The sequence below is a fragment of the Bombina bombina genome, chromosome 1 (assembly GCF_027579735.1).
Source record: "Bombina bombina isolate aBomBom1 chromosome 1, aBomBom1.pri, whole genome shotgun sequence".
NCBI lineage: Eukaryota > Metazoa > Chordata > Amphibia > Anura > Bombinatoridae > Bombina > Bombina bombina.
Window position 1 is genome coordinate 368205700 of NC_069499.1, and position 14826 is coordinate 368220525.

A 14826-nucleotide genomic window follows, 5' to 3' on the forward strand; every position below is an offset into this window, starting at 1 on the left:
AGAGGGGGAGCGAGAGAGAGAGAGAGAGAGAGAGGGGGAGATGGAGAGAGAGAGAGAGAGGGGGGGGAGAGAGCGCAAAAGAGAGGGGGGAGAGAGAGAAAGCAAAAGAGAGTGGGAGGGAGAGAACGCCAGGGGTGGGACCACTGTACTGCAAAAAATGGCCCGTGTGAACGGGCTTTAGGACTAGTTTTATATAAACTAATAAAAGTTATAAAAATGAAGAGCTGTGTCATACAATGTTTATATTAATATATATGTGTTTTTATATATATATATATATATATATATATATATATATATATACTGATACAGTGTATATATATATATATATATATATATATATATATATATGTACCTATACCTTAGACATCTACTAGTTTATTTACCCACTGGACACATCTGCTTTATGCAGATAACTTCATTGAGATAACTTACCTTCAATGATAAACATTAATGATGCTAGTAAATATCCATTTATTAATACTTCTCATAGAACCTAGGGGAATTTAAGACTAAATACATTTCATGCATCCCATCTCTAATTAAGGGTTCTGCTTTTTTGGAACCTAGATATCACTACAGGTATCTGAAGGAGTGTTGCTGCACATGTGCAAGCATATCGGCTCCGGAATAATATAAAAGAAATACATTCCATGGCCTCTAGTTATCAAAGTCTGGCGGACCTGATCCGACAGTGCGGATCAGGTCCGCCAGATTTCGCTGAATACGGCAAGCAATACGCTCACCGTATTCAGCATTGCACCAGCAGCTTACAAGAGGCATTGTATATTAGTACACATATTGCTAGATCGTATAGCACTTTTCACAGCATCCATTCCACTAATATGTGTGAAAGAAGTATAGAGGCTATTAACATCCCATGAAAATAATATAAACATATCTCTCTCCAAATGTAAATCCTCTAACTTATTTAAAAAATCACCAGTATCTTTGATATATGATGCTGATTGTGATACCAAGGGTCTCAAAATTTGATCTAAATAAATTGACATGTTATTTAATATAGAATCAATGCTATCCACTATGGGGCGACAAGGGGATCTTGGGGAGTGTGTAGAAAACTGGTGTCACAAAGCTATCAGGTATTAAAAACGTTACCTCTATCTGGTCAAAAGACCATTCCTATATACCTTGTCTACACACTTCACCAATTCCCTTTTAATATCAAATGATGGATTACTACTGACTGGCTCATATACATCTCCATCCCCTAACTGGGCCAGTATTTAATTCACATAGTAATATTTATCAAGCAATACCGTAGCCCCACTCTTATCAGCCGGCTTGCAGATTATGGTTTTATTTAATTTTAATACCTTAAGGGCCTGTAACTCTTTCCTAGTGACATTATGTTTCCTCCTAGTAGTATGCTTATTAACAAAAGTTTTTAAATTTTCCACATCCCTCTGTACTAAATGTATAAACGTTTGTACTGAATGGTTTTGGGTACCGGGGTAACATTGCTCTTATTCCTTAACCCCTTAACGACCAAGGACGTACGCCACACGTCCTCAAAAAAAAGTCAGTTAATGACCGAGGACGTGTGGCGTACGTCCTTGGTCTGGAAAGCAGCTGGAAGCGATCCTGCTCGCTTCCAGCTGCTTTCCGGTTATTGCAGTGATGCCTCGATATGGAGGCATCCTGCAATAACCCCCCTTGGCCATACGATGCAGAGAGAGCCACTCTGTGGCCCTCTCTGCACCGGACATCGATGGCCGGTATCGTTGGTGGGTGGGAGCTTACGTGGGAGGCGGGTGGCGGCCATCGGTGCGCTATGTGGAGTGGAGGGGGGCGGGATCGGGGGGCGGGAGCTACGGGGGCGCGCACGGGAGCGCGCGCGTGCACGGGGGTGGTGGGCGGGCGCGTGCACGGGGCGGGAGCGGGTGGGAACCGCTACACTACAGAAAAAAAAAAGGTAAAAAGTTAAAAAAACAACAACTTAAATGCAATCTAAGGGTCCTGGAAGGGGTTGGGGGTTGGTCTCGGTGGGGGGGAAAGCTACACTACAGAAAAGGGAATTAAAAAAAAAAAAAGGCACATTTTGTTACAAAACTGGGTACTGGCAGACAGCTGCCAGTACCCAAGATGGCGCCCATTATTGCAGAGGGGAAGGGTTAGAGAGCAGTATGGTGGGGGATCAGTGAGGTTGGGGTCTAAGGGGGGATCCTACACATCAGCATATGTAAATATGCTTTTTTTTTTTTTTAAAAAAAAAGGGCCAAATACCTTTTATTTTAGTACTGGCAGAGTTTCTGCCAGTACTTAAGATGGCGGGGACAATTGTGGGGTGGGGGAGGGAAGAGAGCTGTTTGGGAGGGATCAGGGGGTCTGATGTTTCAGGTGGGAGGCTGAGCTCTACACTAAAGCTAAAATTAACCCTGCAAGCTCCCTACAAGCTACATAATTAACCCCTTCACTGCTAGCCATAATACACGTGTGATGCGCAGCGGCATTTAGAGGCCTTCTAATTACCAAAAAGCAATGCCAAAGCCATATATGTCTGCTATTTCTGAACAAAGGGGATCCCAGAGAAGCATTTACAACCATTTGTGCCATAATTGCAGAAGGTGTTTGTAAATAATTTCAGTGAGAAACCTAAAATTGAGAAAAAATTAACGTTTCTTTTAATTTGATCGCATTTAGCGGTGAAATGGTGGCATGAAATATACCAAAATTGGCCTAGATCAATACTTGGGGTTGTCTACTACACTACCCTAAAGCTAAAACTACCCCAAAAAGCTCCCTACATGCTCCCTAATTAACCCCTTCACTGCTGGGCATAATACACGTGTGGTGCGCAGTGGCATTTAGCGGCCTTCTAATTACCAAAAAGCAACACCAAAGTCATATATGTCTGCTATTTCTGAACAAAGGGGATCCCAGAGAAGAATTTACAACCATTTATGCCATAATTGCACAAGCTGTTTGTAAATAATTTAAGTTAGAAACCAAAAGTTTGTGAAAAAATTTGTGAAAAGTGAACAATTTTTTCTATTTGATTGCATTTGGCGGTGAAATGGTGGCATGAAATATACCAAAATGGGCCTAGATCAATACTTTGGGTTGTCTACTAAAAAAAAATATATACATGTCAATGGATATTCAGAGATTCCTGAAAGATATCAGTGCTCTAATGTAACTATCGCTAATTTTGAAAAGAAATGGTTTGGAAATAGCAAAGTGCTACTTGTATTTATGGCCCTATAGTTTACAAAAAAAGCAAAGAACATGTAAACATTGGGTATTTCTAAACTCAGGACAACATTTAGAAACTATTTAGCATGGGTGTTTTTTGGTGATTGTAGATGTGTAACAGATTTTGGGGGTCAAAGTTAGAAAAAGTGTGTTTTTTTCCATTTTTTCCTCATATTTTATAATTTTTTTTATAGTAAATTATAAGATATGATGAAAATAATGGTATCTTTAGAAAGTCCATTTAATGGCGAGAAAAACGGTATATAATATGTGTGGGTACAGTAAATGAGTAAGAGGAAAATTACAGCTAAACACAAACACCTCAAAAATGTAAAAATAGCCTTGGTCCCAAACGGACAGAAAATGGAAAAGTGATGTGGTCATTAAGGGGTTAAACCTAATTGATTCAAAGACAATATATTTACATTACCATCAGCCTTATCAATGTTGTCACCTTTATACTGTTGTGCAAAAAACATTTTCAAAAGGATAACCCCTTATTCAACACCCCCAGTTCAGACTTGGTAAAGGGATGAGTGGATATATTTACCACTATTGATGGCAGTTGCAATTGCATGTCATTCTCCGGGGTTCTATTCTATTCTGGCCTGATCTCCTGCCATCTGCGTCAATGTTTTCTGCCACCCCGCTTGCACTTGCCTCTGAGTCCCCCGACGAGGTGTTTGTATTGGAAGCTGAACTTCCGGCAACATCACGTGGTCGGCGGTTCCTACGTCTATTGGACATCGCGCCTCTCCTCCTGTCATCATATGAATGCGCTGGGGACCATCTATACACCTCACCATCAGCATAGCCCTGTTCGTCCTGAAAAAACTTTTGTCTCTTGCGTGCCTCTATGTTCTTCCTGAGCTCCTTCACAGAGGCATTGACTGTGGCTAGGAGTTTCTCCGCCTCCTCCAATGACGTCATCTCCTTCAATGCACCCTCTAGCCGGGTAAGATCCTCCTTCTGTGCATCCAACTCCCGTTGTAAGTATTCTACATTCAGGACTATCAGATCAAATGAGCATTTATTCAAAATGCACATAAACTTGTTACAATATTCTTTATTCTCATTCTGAGACCCAGGAGAGGGGGAAACAGGACTAAACTTTTGAAGGAAAGAGAGAGTTTCTGGATATTTACACTGAACTCTGTGGAGCCAAAAGGAATGAATAGGGAGAAAGAATAGCAGTTATAGTAAGGGGGATGTATTGGGCTACTTGTTTGTATTAGATGGGTTTCCTTAAATCTTTAGAAACTATAAGGATGTGTTCTGTATTTTTGTCAAAAAATGATTTGTATATACATTATACGCAGTGATTGTTTATTGTGAATTCTCCCCCCCCCAGGAGGGGTGTATAATATGCCTAAATTTAGTGCAAGAGATGTTGAAAGAGTTAACATTTCAATTAACTGTAATATTGGCTTTAAATATGGTGAATTAGTAGTCTTTTGTATGCAACATGATTAAGGTCATGTAGACCAAAACGTTGTTGCACTATGTTGGTTAGGTCCCAATAAACACATAACTTTGCTGTGAAGAATTGGTGCTGCTGTCTTTTGTATATTATATACACATAGTAACACATAAATATATATGTATATACTGTATTCATATAAATATATTTAAATTTGCTGAGCGACTTACCCCCTTTGCTGCGCTAGGTTCTCATGCCGTGTCTGACAGCATGAGAACGAGGCTCCCATTGGAACCTATGGAAGCACTTTCTCGTGAGTGCAAAGCTTCAATGCAATGTGAACATGGTGTTGTGTTTGTATTGTGGGCCACTTCTAATACCAGCGCACAATTGCGTGTGCTTGTATTACGAGTGGAGCGCAATTATTGAGCTTGCGAAAGTTCAATTTTATGCTTCACTCATAATCTGGCCCTTAATGTTTAATGTAATTTTAATTTATGGACTGTGTTCTGAGCTGTGAGTGTATCATGGTTTTTAACTCCAAGATAAATTAGATTTTTTTGGAGCCTGTGGCATATAAGTTGCATTTTGAGGATCTGCACCATTTAAAGGGGCACTAAAGTCAAAATTAAACTTTCATGATTCAGGTAGAGTATGCAATTTTCAGTAACTTTCTTTTTACTTTCTTCTCTTGGTATCTTTATTTGAAAAGCAGGAACGTATGATTAGAACCAGTCCATTTTTGCTTCAGAACCTGGGTTGCACTTGCTTATTGGTGGCTAAATGGGCCGGCTTCTAAGCTTACATTCCTACTTTTTAAAATAAAGATACGAAGAGAACAAAGGAAAATTGATAATAGGAGTAAATTACAAAGTTGCTTAAAATTGCATGCTCTATCTGAATCAGGAAAGAAAAACAACCCATTCATTGATGTTTTAATTGCATTTTTTAAAAATATTGTACATTTTGTTATTTAGAATAGTTCTACAATTTGATAGTGTATTCAGTCTCTAAACGCTAAGGGCCAGATTACAAGTGGATCTCTAAATATCGCTTTGTGAAAAGCGATATTTGCGCTCCACTGTGTAATACCAGCGCACAATAATGTGCTCTGGTTTTACAAGTTTTCAGCAATGCGATCGCAACCTCGCATTCAAATCGCTGTGAAGCATTGTGCTCACGAGAGTATGCTTCCAAAGGCTCCTATGGGAGCTTCGTTCTGATGATGTTAGAAACTGTATCAGAACTTTAGCCCCAGCAAATAAATATATATGCTGATATACATATATTGATGTGTTAATATCTGTATATACACATACTAACACAAAAAATATATATGCATATAAGCATATACATATATATTTACTGGGAACACACAGTTCCCATAGACCGCAATGTAAAGGCACGCTTCAGTGCCTTTTTTTTTCCAACACCCCACTCCCACTTTAACCCTAAAATACTGCCTAATGCAGTAATTTTATTAAAGGGATACTGAATCCAATTTTTTTCTTTCATGATTCAGATAGAGCATGGAATTTTAAGCAACTTTCTAATGTACTCCTATTGTCAATTTTTCTTCGTTCTCTTGCTATCTTTATTTTAAAATCATGAATGTAAATCTTAGCAGCCAGCCCATTTTAGGTTCATCACCATGGATAGTGCTTGCTTATTGGAGGCTTACATTTACCCACCAATAAGCAAGCATAACCCAGGTTCTCAACCAAAAATGGGCCGGCTCCTATGCATCACATTCCTGCTTTTTAAATAAAGATAGCAAGAGAACGCAGAAAAATTGATAATAGTTGCTTAAAATTGCATGGTCTATCTGAATCATGAAAGAAAATTTTTGGGGTTAGTGCCCCTTTAAAAAATAGAGCTGTCTTGATTTTTTTTAATAAACTACACTAGACAGTATGTTGGGATTGATTTATAAATTTAAAAATATATCTTATCACTGGTTAATTTTCTGAGCGCTAGTGATAGCTATAACCAGCCACTTTGTAATGGCTGGTTAATTATCTCGCTCCCGCAATTGGGCAAATTTGCCCGTTTGCGTGAGCGAGATAATTTAGTGCTCCACTTGTAATCTAGCCCTCTGTCTCTGTAATGACAATCTATTTGTTGTTAATATAAGGATGTCACAATAATGAGAATGTTGCATGTTATTATAATTAAATATATTGTTTGTTTTTGTTTTGTTTTTCAGATGATATACTATGTAAAAGACCCATATGCCACAGTTAAATTCTTCATGAGCTGTCTTGCACCTAAAGGAAAACTTGTTATAATTCTCTTGTCAAGTAAGACAAATATATATTAGATTTATTTTTTGGATAAAAACAGAACCGAACATAAATGGAATTTTGTTTTAAATTTAAAGGGAAATGGAAATCAAAATTAAATTAAACTTGAATAATGCAGATAGAGCATGAAATAAAAAACTAAATATCCAATTATCATACTTAAAGGGACACTGAACCCAAATGTTTTCTTTCGTGATTCAGATAGAGCAGGGGTGTCCAAACTTTGCTCTCCAGAGGTTTTGGAACTACATTTCCCATGATGCTCAGCTAGATAAAATGCTGGCTGAGCATCATCGGAAATGTAGTTCCTATTATCATTTTTTCTTCATTCTCTTGCTATCTTTAGTTGAAAAAGAAGGCATCTAAGCTTTTTTTGGTTTAGGACTCTAGACAGCACTTTTTTTATTGGTGGATGAATTTATCCACAAATCAGCAAGAACAACCCAGGTTGTTCACCAAAAATGGGCTGGCATCTAAACTTAGATTCTTGCATTTCAAATAAAGATACCAAGAGAATGAAGAAAATTTGATAATAGGAGTAAATTAGAAAGTTGCTTAAAATGTTATGCTCTATCGGAATCACGAAAGAAAAAATATGGGTTCAGTGTCCCTTTAATTCTCTTACGGCTAGATTACGAGTTTTGCGGTAAGAGCGGCTCAGTGCTAACTTGCAAGTTATTTCCACCGCTTACCTCCCTATAACACTGCTATTACAGGTTTTCATAAACCCGGCATTAGCAGGCAATATTGCAGCATTGAGCAAAATTGTGCTCTATACCGTACTCAAATACCAGCGCTGCTTTGAGCTGGTTTTACGTGCTTGTGCACGATTTCCCCATAGACATCAATGGGGAGAGCCGGCTAAAAAAAAGCCTTACACCTGCAATAAAGGAGCGTAAAGCTCAGTAGCGCAGCCCCATTGATTCCTATGGGGAAACAAAACAGGTGTTACACCTAACACCCTAACATAAACCTTGAGTCTAAACACCCCTAATTTGCTGCCCCCGGCATCGCCGACACCTACATTACACTTATTAACCTCTAATCTGTCACCACCGCCACTGCCTACCTACACTTATTAACCCCTAATCTGCCACACCCAATGTCACTGTTACCTACGCCCCCAACGTCACCGCCAGTCTACTAAAGTTATTAACCCCTAATCTTCCCCCCGACACTGCCGCCACCTGCCTACACTTATTAACCCTTAATCTGACGTCCCCGACACCGCCGCCACCTACCTACACTAATTAACCCCTAATCTGCCGCCACCTACCTACACTTATTAATCCCTAATCTGCCGCCCCTAACATCGCTGCCACCTACATTACACTTATTAACCCCTAATCTGCCCCCCCGCCACTGCCGCCACCTACCTACACTTATTAACCCCTAATCTGCCACCCCCAATGTTGCTTCCACCTACCTACACTTATTAACCCCTAATCTGCCGCCCCTAACATCGCCACCAACTACATTAAATTTATTAACCCCTAATCTGCCGCCCCCAACATCGCCGCCAGTCTACTAAAGTTATTAACCCCTAAACCTAACCCTAAGTCTAACCCTAACCCTAACACCCACTAACTTTAATATAATTAAAATAAATCTAAATAAAAATTACTATCATTAACTAAATAATTCCTATTTGAAACTAAATACTTACCTGTAAAATAAACCCTAAGCGAGCTGCAATATAACTAATAGTTACATTGTAGCTATCTTAGGTTTTATTTTTATTTTACAGGTAAGTTTGTATTTATTTTAACTAGGTAGACTTGTTAGTAAATAGTTATTAAAGGATTACTTTCTGTTATAATTTTTAAGCTAAACAACTAACATATTAAAGTTAATAAACATTAATTAAAACCTACTGACCTATATTTTCTCCAAAACGAAGTTTCATAACGTTTCGCCGATGATGTCACGTTATCCTGCCCACTATTTTCAGCACTGCATGTTCAAAATACTTAAACCAATAACTTTGTGTTTAAAGCGCCATTTTGAAACCTAGGTATTGTAAACGGATTGGTACAGAGCAAAAGATACCTACGGAGTGGGTTTGGAAAACAATTAAATTTGCAGACAAGATTTCTGATATACGGTAGAGATATGTTAATTCAATGCTATTGATAAAAAGCGTATTTGGGGTAGTTAGTTAGTAACAGGCATAGAAAATATTTACTTACAGTGGCCCTTTAACTATTTATTAGCTACCTAGTTAAAATAATACCTGTAAAATAAAACCTAACCTGAGTTACACTAACACCTAACCTTACACTACAATTAAATAAATTACATAATTAAATACAATTAACTAAATTACAAAAAACAAACAAACACTAAATTACACAAAATAAAAAATAAATGATCAAATATTTAAACTAATTACACCTAATCTAATAGCCCTATCAAAATAAAAAAGCCCCCCCCAAAATAAAAAAACCCTAGCCTATAATAAACTACCACTGGCCCTTAAAAGGGCCTTTTGTGGGGCATTGCCCCAAAGAAATCAGCTCTTTTACCTGTAAAAAAAATAATACAAACAACCCCCAACAGTAAAACCCACCACCCACACAACCAAACCCCCAAAATAAAATCCTGTCTAAAAAAACTAAGCTCCCCATTGCCCTGAAAATTGCATTTGTATGGGCATTGCCCTTAAAAACGCATTTAGCTCTTTTTCTGCCCAAACCCTAAGCTAAAAATAAAACCCACCCAATAACCCTTAAAAAAAAACCTAACACTAACCCCCGAAGATCCACTTACAGTTTTTGAAGACATCCATCCTCAACGAAGTCGGGAAAAGTCTTCATCCAAGCAGCAAGAAGTCCTCAACAAAGCCGGGAGAAGTCTTCATCCAAGCGGCAAGAAGTGGTCCTCCAGTCAGGCAGATGTCTTCATCCAGACGGCATCTTCTATCTTCATCCTTCCGACGCGGAGCGGCTCCATCTTCAAGACATCCGGCGTGGAGAATCCTCTTCTTTCCACGGCTCTTCAAGAATGAATTCTCCTTTAAATGAAGTCATCCAAGATGGTGTCCCTTGAATTTCCAATTGGCTGATAGAATTCTATCATCCAATCGGAATTAAAGGTGAAAAAATCCTATTGTCTGATGCAATCAGCCAATAGGATTGAGCTTCAATCCTATTGGTTGATCGAATCAGCAAATAGGATTGAGCTCGCATTCTGTTGGCTGATTGGAACAGCCATTGGAATGCGGGCTCAATCCTATTGGCTGATTGGATCAGCCAATAGGATTGAAGCTCAATCCTATTGTCTGATTGCATCAGCCAATAGGATATTTTCACCTTTAATTCCAATTGGCTAATAGAATTCTATCAGCAAATCGGAATTCAAGGGACGCCATCTTGGATGACGTCATTTAAAGGAGAATTCACTCTTGAAGAGCCGTGGAAAGAAGAGGATGCTCTGCGCCGGATCTCTTGAAGATGGAGCCACTCCGCGTCGGAAGGATGCAGATAGAAGATGGCGTCTGGATGAAGACTTCTGCCTGTCTGGAGGACCACTTCTTGTCGCTTGGATGAGGACTTCTCCTGGCTTCGTTGAGGATGGATGTCCGGTCTTCAAAAACTGTAAGTGGATCTTCGGGGGTTAGTGTTAGGTCTTTTTAAGGGTTTATTGGGTGGGTTTTATTTTTATCTTAGGGTTTGGGCAGAAAAAGAGCTAAATGCTCTTTTTTTACAGGTAAAAATGCTGATTTCTTTTAAGGGCCATTGGTAGTTTATTGTAGGATAGGGTTTTTTTTTTTATTTTGATAGGGCTATTAGATTAGGTGTAATTAGTTTAAATATTTGATCATTTATTTTGAGTAATTTAGTGTTTTTTTTTTGTAATTTAGTTAATTGTATTTAATTAATATAATTTATTTAATTGTAGTGTAAGGTTAGCTGCTAGTGTAACTCAGGTTAGGTTTTATTTTACAGGTAAATTTGTATTTATTTTAACTAGGTAGCTAGTAAATAGTTAATAACTATTTACTAACCAATCTACCTAGTTAAAATAAATACAAACTTGCCTATGAAATAAAAATAAAACCTAAGATAGCTACAATGTAACTATTAGTTATATTGTAGCTAGCTTAGGTTTTATTTTACAGGTAAGTATTTAGTTTTAAATAGGAATTATTTAGTTAATGATAGTAATTTTTATTTAGATTTATTTTAATTATATTAAAGTTAGTGGGTGTTAGGGTTAGACTTAGGGTTAGGTTTAAGGGTGAATAACTTTAGTATAGTGGCGGCAATGTTAGGGACAGCAGATTAGGGGTTAATAACAGTAATGTAGGTTGTGGCGATGTTAGGGACAGCAGATTAGGGGTTAATAATATTTAACTAGTGTTTACGATGCAGGAGTGTGGCGGTTTAGGGGTTAATATGCATAATAGTGCGGCGATGTCCGGAGCCGCAGATTAGGGGTTAATAATTGTATTTTAGTGTTTGCGATGCGGGAGGGCCTCAGTTTAGGGGTTAATAGGTAGTTTATGGGTGTTAGTATACTTTTTAGCACTTTAGTTATGAGTTTTATGTTACAGCATTGTAACATAAAAGCCATAACTACTGACTTTCAGTTTACGGTATGGATCTTGATGGTATGGGCTGTACCACTCACTTATAATAGGAGTAAATTAGAAAGTTGCATAAAATTGCATGTTCTATCTGAAGTATGAAAGAAACAAATTGGGTTTTGTGTCCATTTCATATATATTTATGTTACAGAGCTCAATGTCTCTCTAGTTTAGAATGCACCTCCACTGGACACCAACTTAGAGGGAAGGATTCTTCCAAATTAAAGACACTCCCATATCTCCAATACAACAGTGGAGCTAATAGTGCTGTGCTGCATGCACCAAAAATCTCCTTGTCAGAGCGGATTGAGAACCATTGAGAAGTTGTACCACCGCTATCTTATAAGTTAATTTATTAGTAGTTAGAAAATGACCTACAAATACAGGTTCAGTGTGAAACCAGTTTTATTTTAAAACACATAAAAGATATCCAAAAAAGTATAATAAATATATTTCTTATAACAGATGTTTAATATTCTATGGTACCGTAGTGGGTAATTTTTTTAGCACCTTTTATGCTATAAGAATACACATATTTATTAAAGAGCAGATACTATTTTTTTTTTCTCAGTAAGTCTGATATATTTATGCGTTAGGGATTGGATTTTTTTATCTTAGTGTCATACACATGTTTGCTTTTATACATTGTATCATTACATTTGAATACTGTGATGTGTCAGTTACTTTTTTCAATTTAATATCTAGTTTAATGTGTATGAATACATATTAAACTAGTTTTCGATTTTTTAGATGGGCTGACCTGGATGTGTGCAGCACTCAAGGGTTAACATGGTTATACCAACTAATATATTGTATAAGAGAACATTTGTGATTTTAGAATTTTGATTGGCTTAGTGTGTTTTATTAACGTTTGACCTATTTACATCATTATGCCTGATAAAACAACATTCAATGCTGAGAAAAGTCTTGCATTTTAGAATAAAGACCAATATTATACTATAGATCTCTTTTTTGTGTTTTAAAATAAAATTGTTTTCACACTGAGCCTGTCTCTGTAGGTCGTTCTTCACCTACTTATATATTCATTTATAAGATAGCGGTGGTACAATTTAGTGTTCTCTAATACACTCTGAAAAGGAGATTTTTTGGTGCATGCAGCGCAGCACTATTAGCTGTAGACTTGTGCATGATCGAAAAATTTGGTTCGGTTCGGATCGATTCAGATTTTTTCGAATTTCGGTTCGGATCGATTCGAATTCGGAAAAATTTGAATACATTCGTTTCGGATTCTTTTTCGGATTCATTCGGATTCGAATAAATTCGGTTTGGTTCGGAAATTCGGAATTTCGGTATGTGTTAGGTGGGATATGCTGTGTATTAGACTAGTATTATGTACTGTATATTAGGTGTAACCCATAGCAGAGTGATATAACCTAATATACTGTACAATACTAGTGTCATCCATTGCCATCCAAATCTACCGAATAAATCCAAACTAATTCGGATTTATTCGTAGATTCGACACTATTTGAATTCGGAAATTCAAATCGATCCGAATCTCCGAATTTACCAAATTCGGCCGAATTTCCGAATTGATCCGAAACGAATCGCACATTTCTAATTAGCTGCACCTGTTGTATTGCAGACATGGGAGTGTCTTTGATTCAGAAGAATTCTTTTCTCTATGTACAGTGGAACAGTCTGTGTGGCACCTTCATCTTTTGTTGTAGGACTGCAGTATTCATTTCCTTAAGGGAAAATAAGAAAATCAGCCCATTTAGAGTTCTGTGGCGTCCAGTGTATATGTCGACTACAGTATATACATATTTTTATACCTACTGTATAGCGCCTTCTTTTTTTGTTTAGTAATAGTGATTTATGTTACTGAGCCTACATAGGTATGCTGTCACAGAAAGAAACTAAGTTATACCTCTTTCTGCTAGCCAAGGATTAACTCAACCTGGTAACCCAGAGACAGTTTAACATTGATGCAGTTCTGATTATGTGAGGGTGCCAATATGCTTTACAAGACTAGTATACTTTTAAATAGACTATTCAAATATTATTTTATATATCAATAAACTTTTGCTAGGTTTGATTAAAAATGGGCAGTTTCCACACATTTTTTTTTATCCCTATCCAGACATGATTTTTGTGACAACCTATTTATATACCATATTTTTAATGGTTTAACAGGAGACAGCCATTGGAATGCATTGTACAGAAAACATGAATCCCTGCTACAGCCAAATGAAGGATTTACTTTGGACTTACATTCTGAAGATATTATAAATGTTCTTGATTCAATGTCAGCCAAGTATCAAACATACAAAATTCCCAGTGAAGTAGACATAACTGAATGTTTTCTTGAAGGAAGTAAGAATGTAAAAGGTGTGTTGGACATATTGACTGAAATACATGACTTTACTAATACAGCTCCACCTGAGTTAAAAGAGCAAATAATGTCTGATTTAAGAAGCCCTGAGTTTAGCTTTGAAAATGATGGAAGAATATTTGTTACCACCGACCTCGTAGCAATAGTGGCTGAAAACCGGTAAAGAAAGAAAACTACAACTCAATATGTTGTGATCTGAACATTTTGACACTGCAGTTTTAATTTTTTTTTTTATACAAAAATATATATACTTAAGTTTGATTTTATAGGAACAGTTTACTAGGCTTCTGTTGTATCAATATAAAATAACTAACTAAAAACTATCACATTACTGCAAAATATTTGAAATAAAAAATAATAAAATAATACTCTATGGTGAACTTGTGTTGTATGGGAAGAGTTTAACATGTTTCTTTTATGCAAATGAAACACAAAATGCATGCTAGTCTGTTTTTGAGTCCTTACAAGTATATGTTCCCAGGAGCTCTTCATTTATCAACTGAAGATTGAAAAATTGTATTTATTCACACAATTTAATTTAATAACATTCCATGAAGAGAGAATGTGAAAACAGGCATTCATGGGGTAAGGACTTTAGACCAAATTTAACAAGCAGCATATGCAGCTGTGTCCGCCCAAAGTTTCGGGCTCGCCGGAAACATAAGTTAAGAAGCAGCGGTCATAAGACGATTGGCTGCGTATGTGCAGGGGGCGGCATTGCACAAGCATTTAACTAGAAATGCTTGTGCAATGTTAAATGACGACAGCATATGCTGTCAGCATTTAGCAATGTCGAGCAGACATGATTTGTTACAGCAAATCATGTCCGTCTGACATATAATAAATCTACCCCTTTGTGTCATTTAAATCCACTAGTATTCCATTTAAAGATAAAGTAGTAAAATATCTTTAAAGGGACAGTAAAGTAAAAATTAAACTATCA

General features: G+C 37.2%; 1 protein-coding gene across 2 annotated transcripts in view; it reads left to right on the forward strand.

Moving 5' to 3' along the window:
* LOC128645334 (histamine N-methyltransferase) overlaps nt 1–14251 on the forward strand; it is a 103327-nt gene extending 89076 nt beyond the window's left edge. For both annotated transcript variants that reach the window (XM_053698256.1, XM_053698257.1), the window contains exons 6-7: nt 6843–6936; nt 13685–14251. In XM_053698256.1, the coding sequence (XP_053554231.1) occupies nt 6843–6936; nt 13685–14046 (456 nt within the window). In that variant the 3' untranslated portion in view covers nt 14047–14251. The remainder of the gene's footprint in view (nt 1–6842; nt 6937–13684) is intronic.
* The last annotated feature ends 575 nt before the right edge of the window (nt 14252–14826 follow it).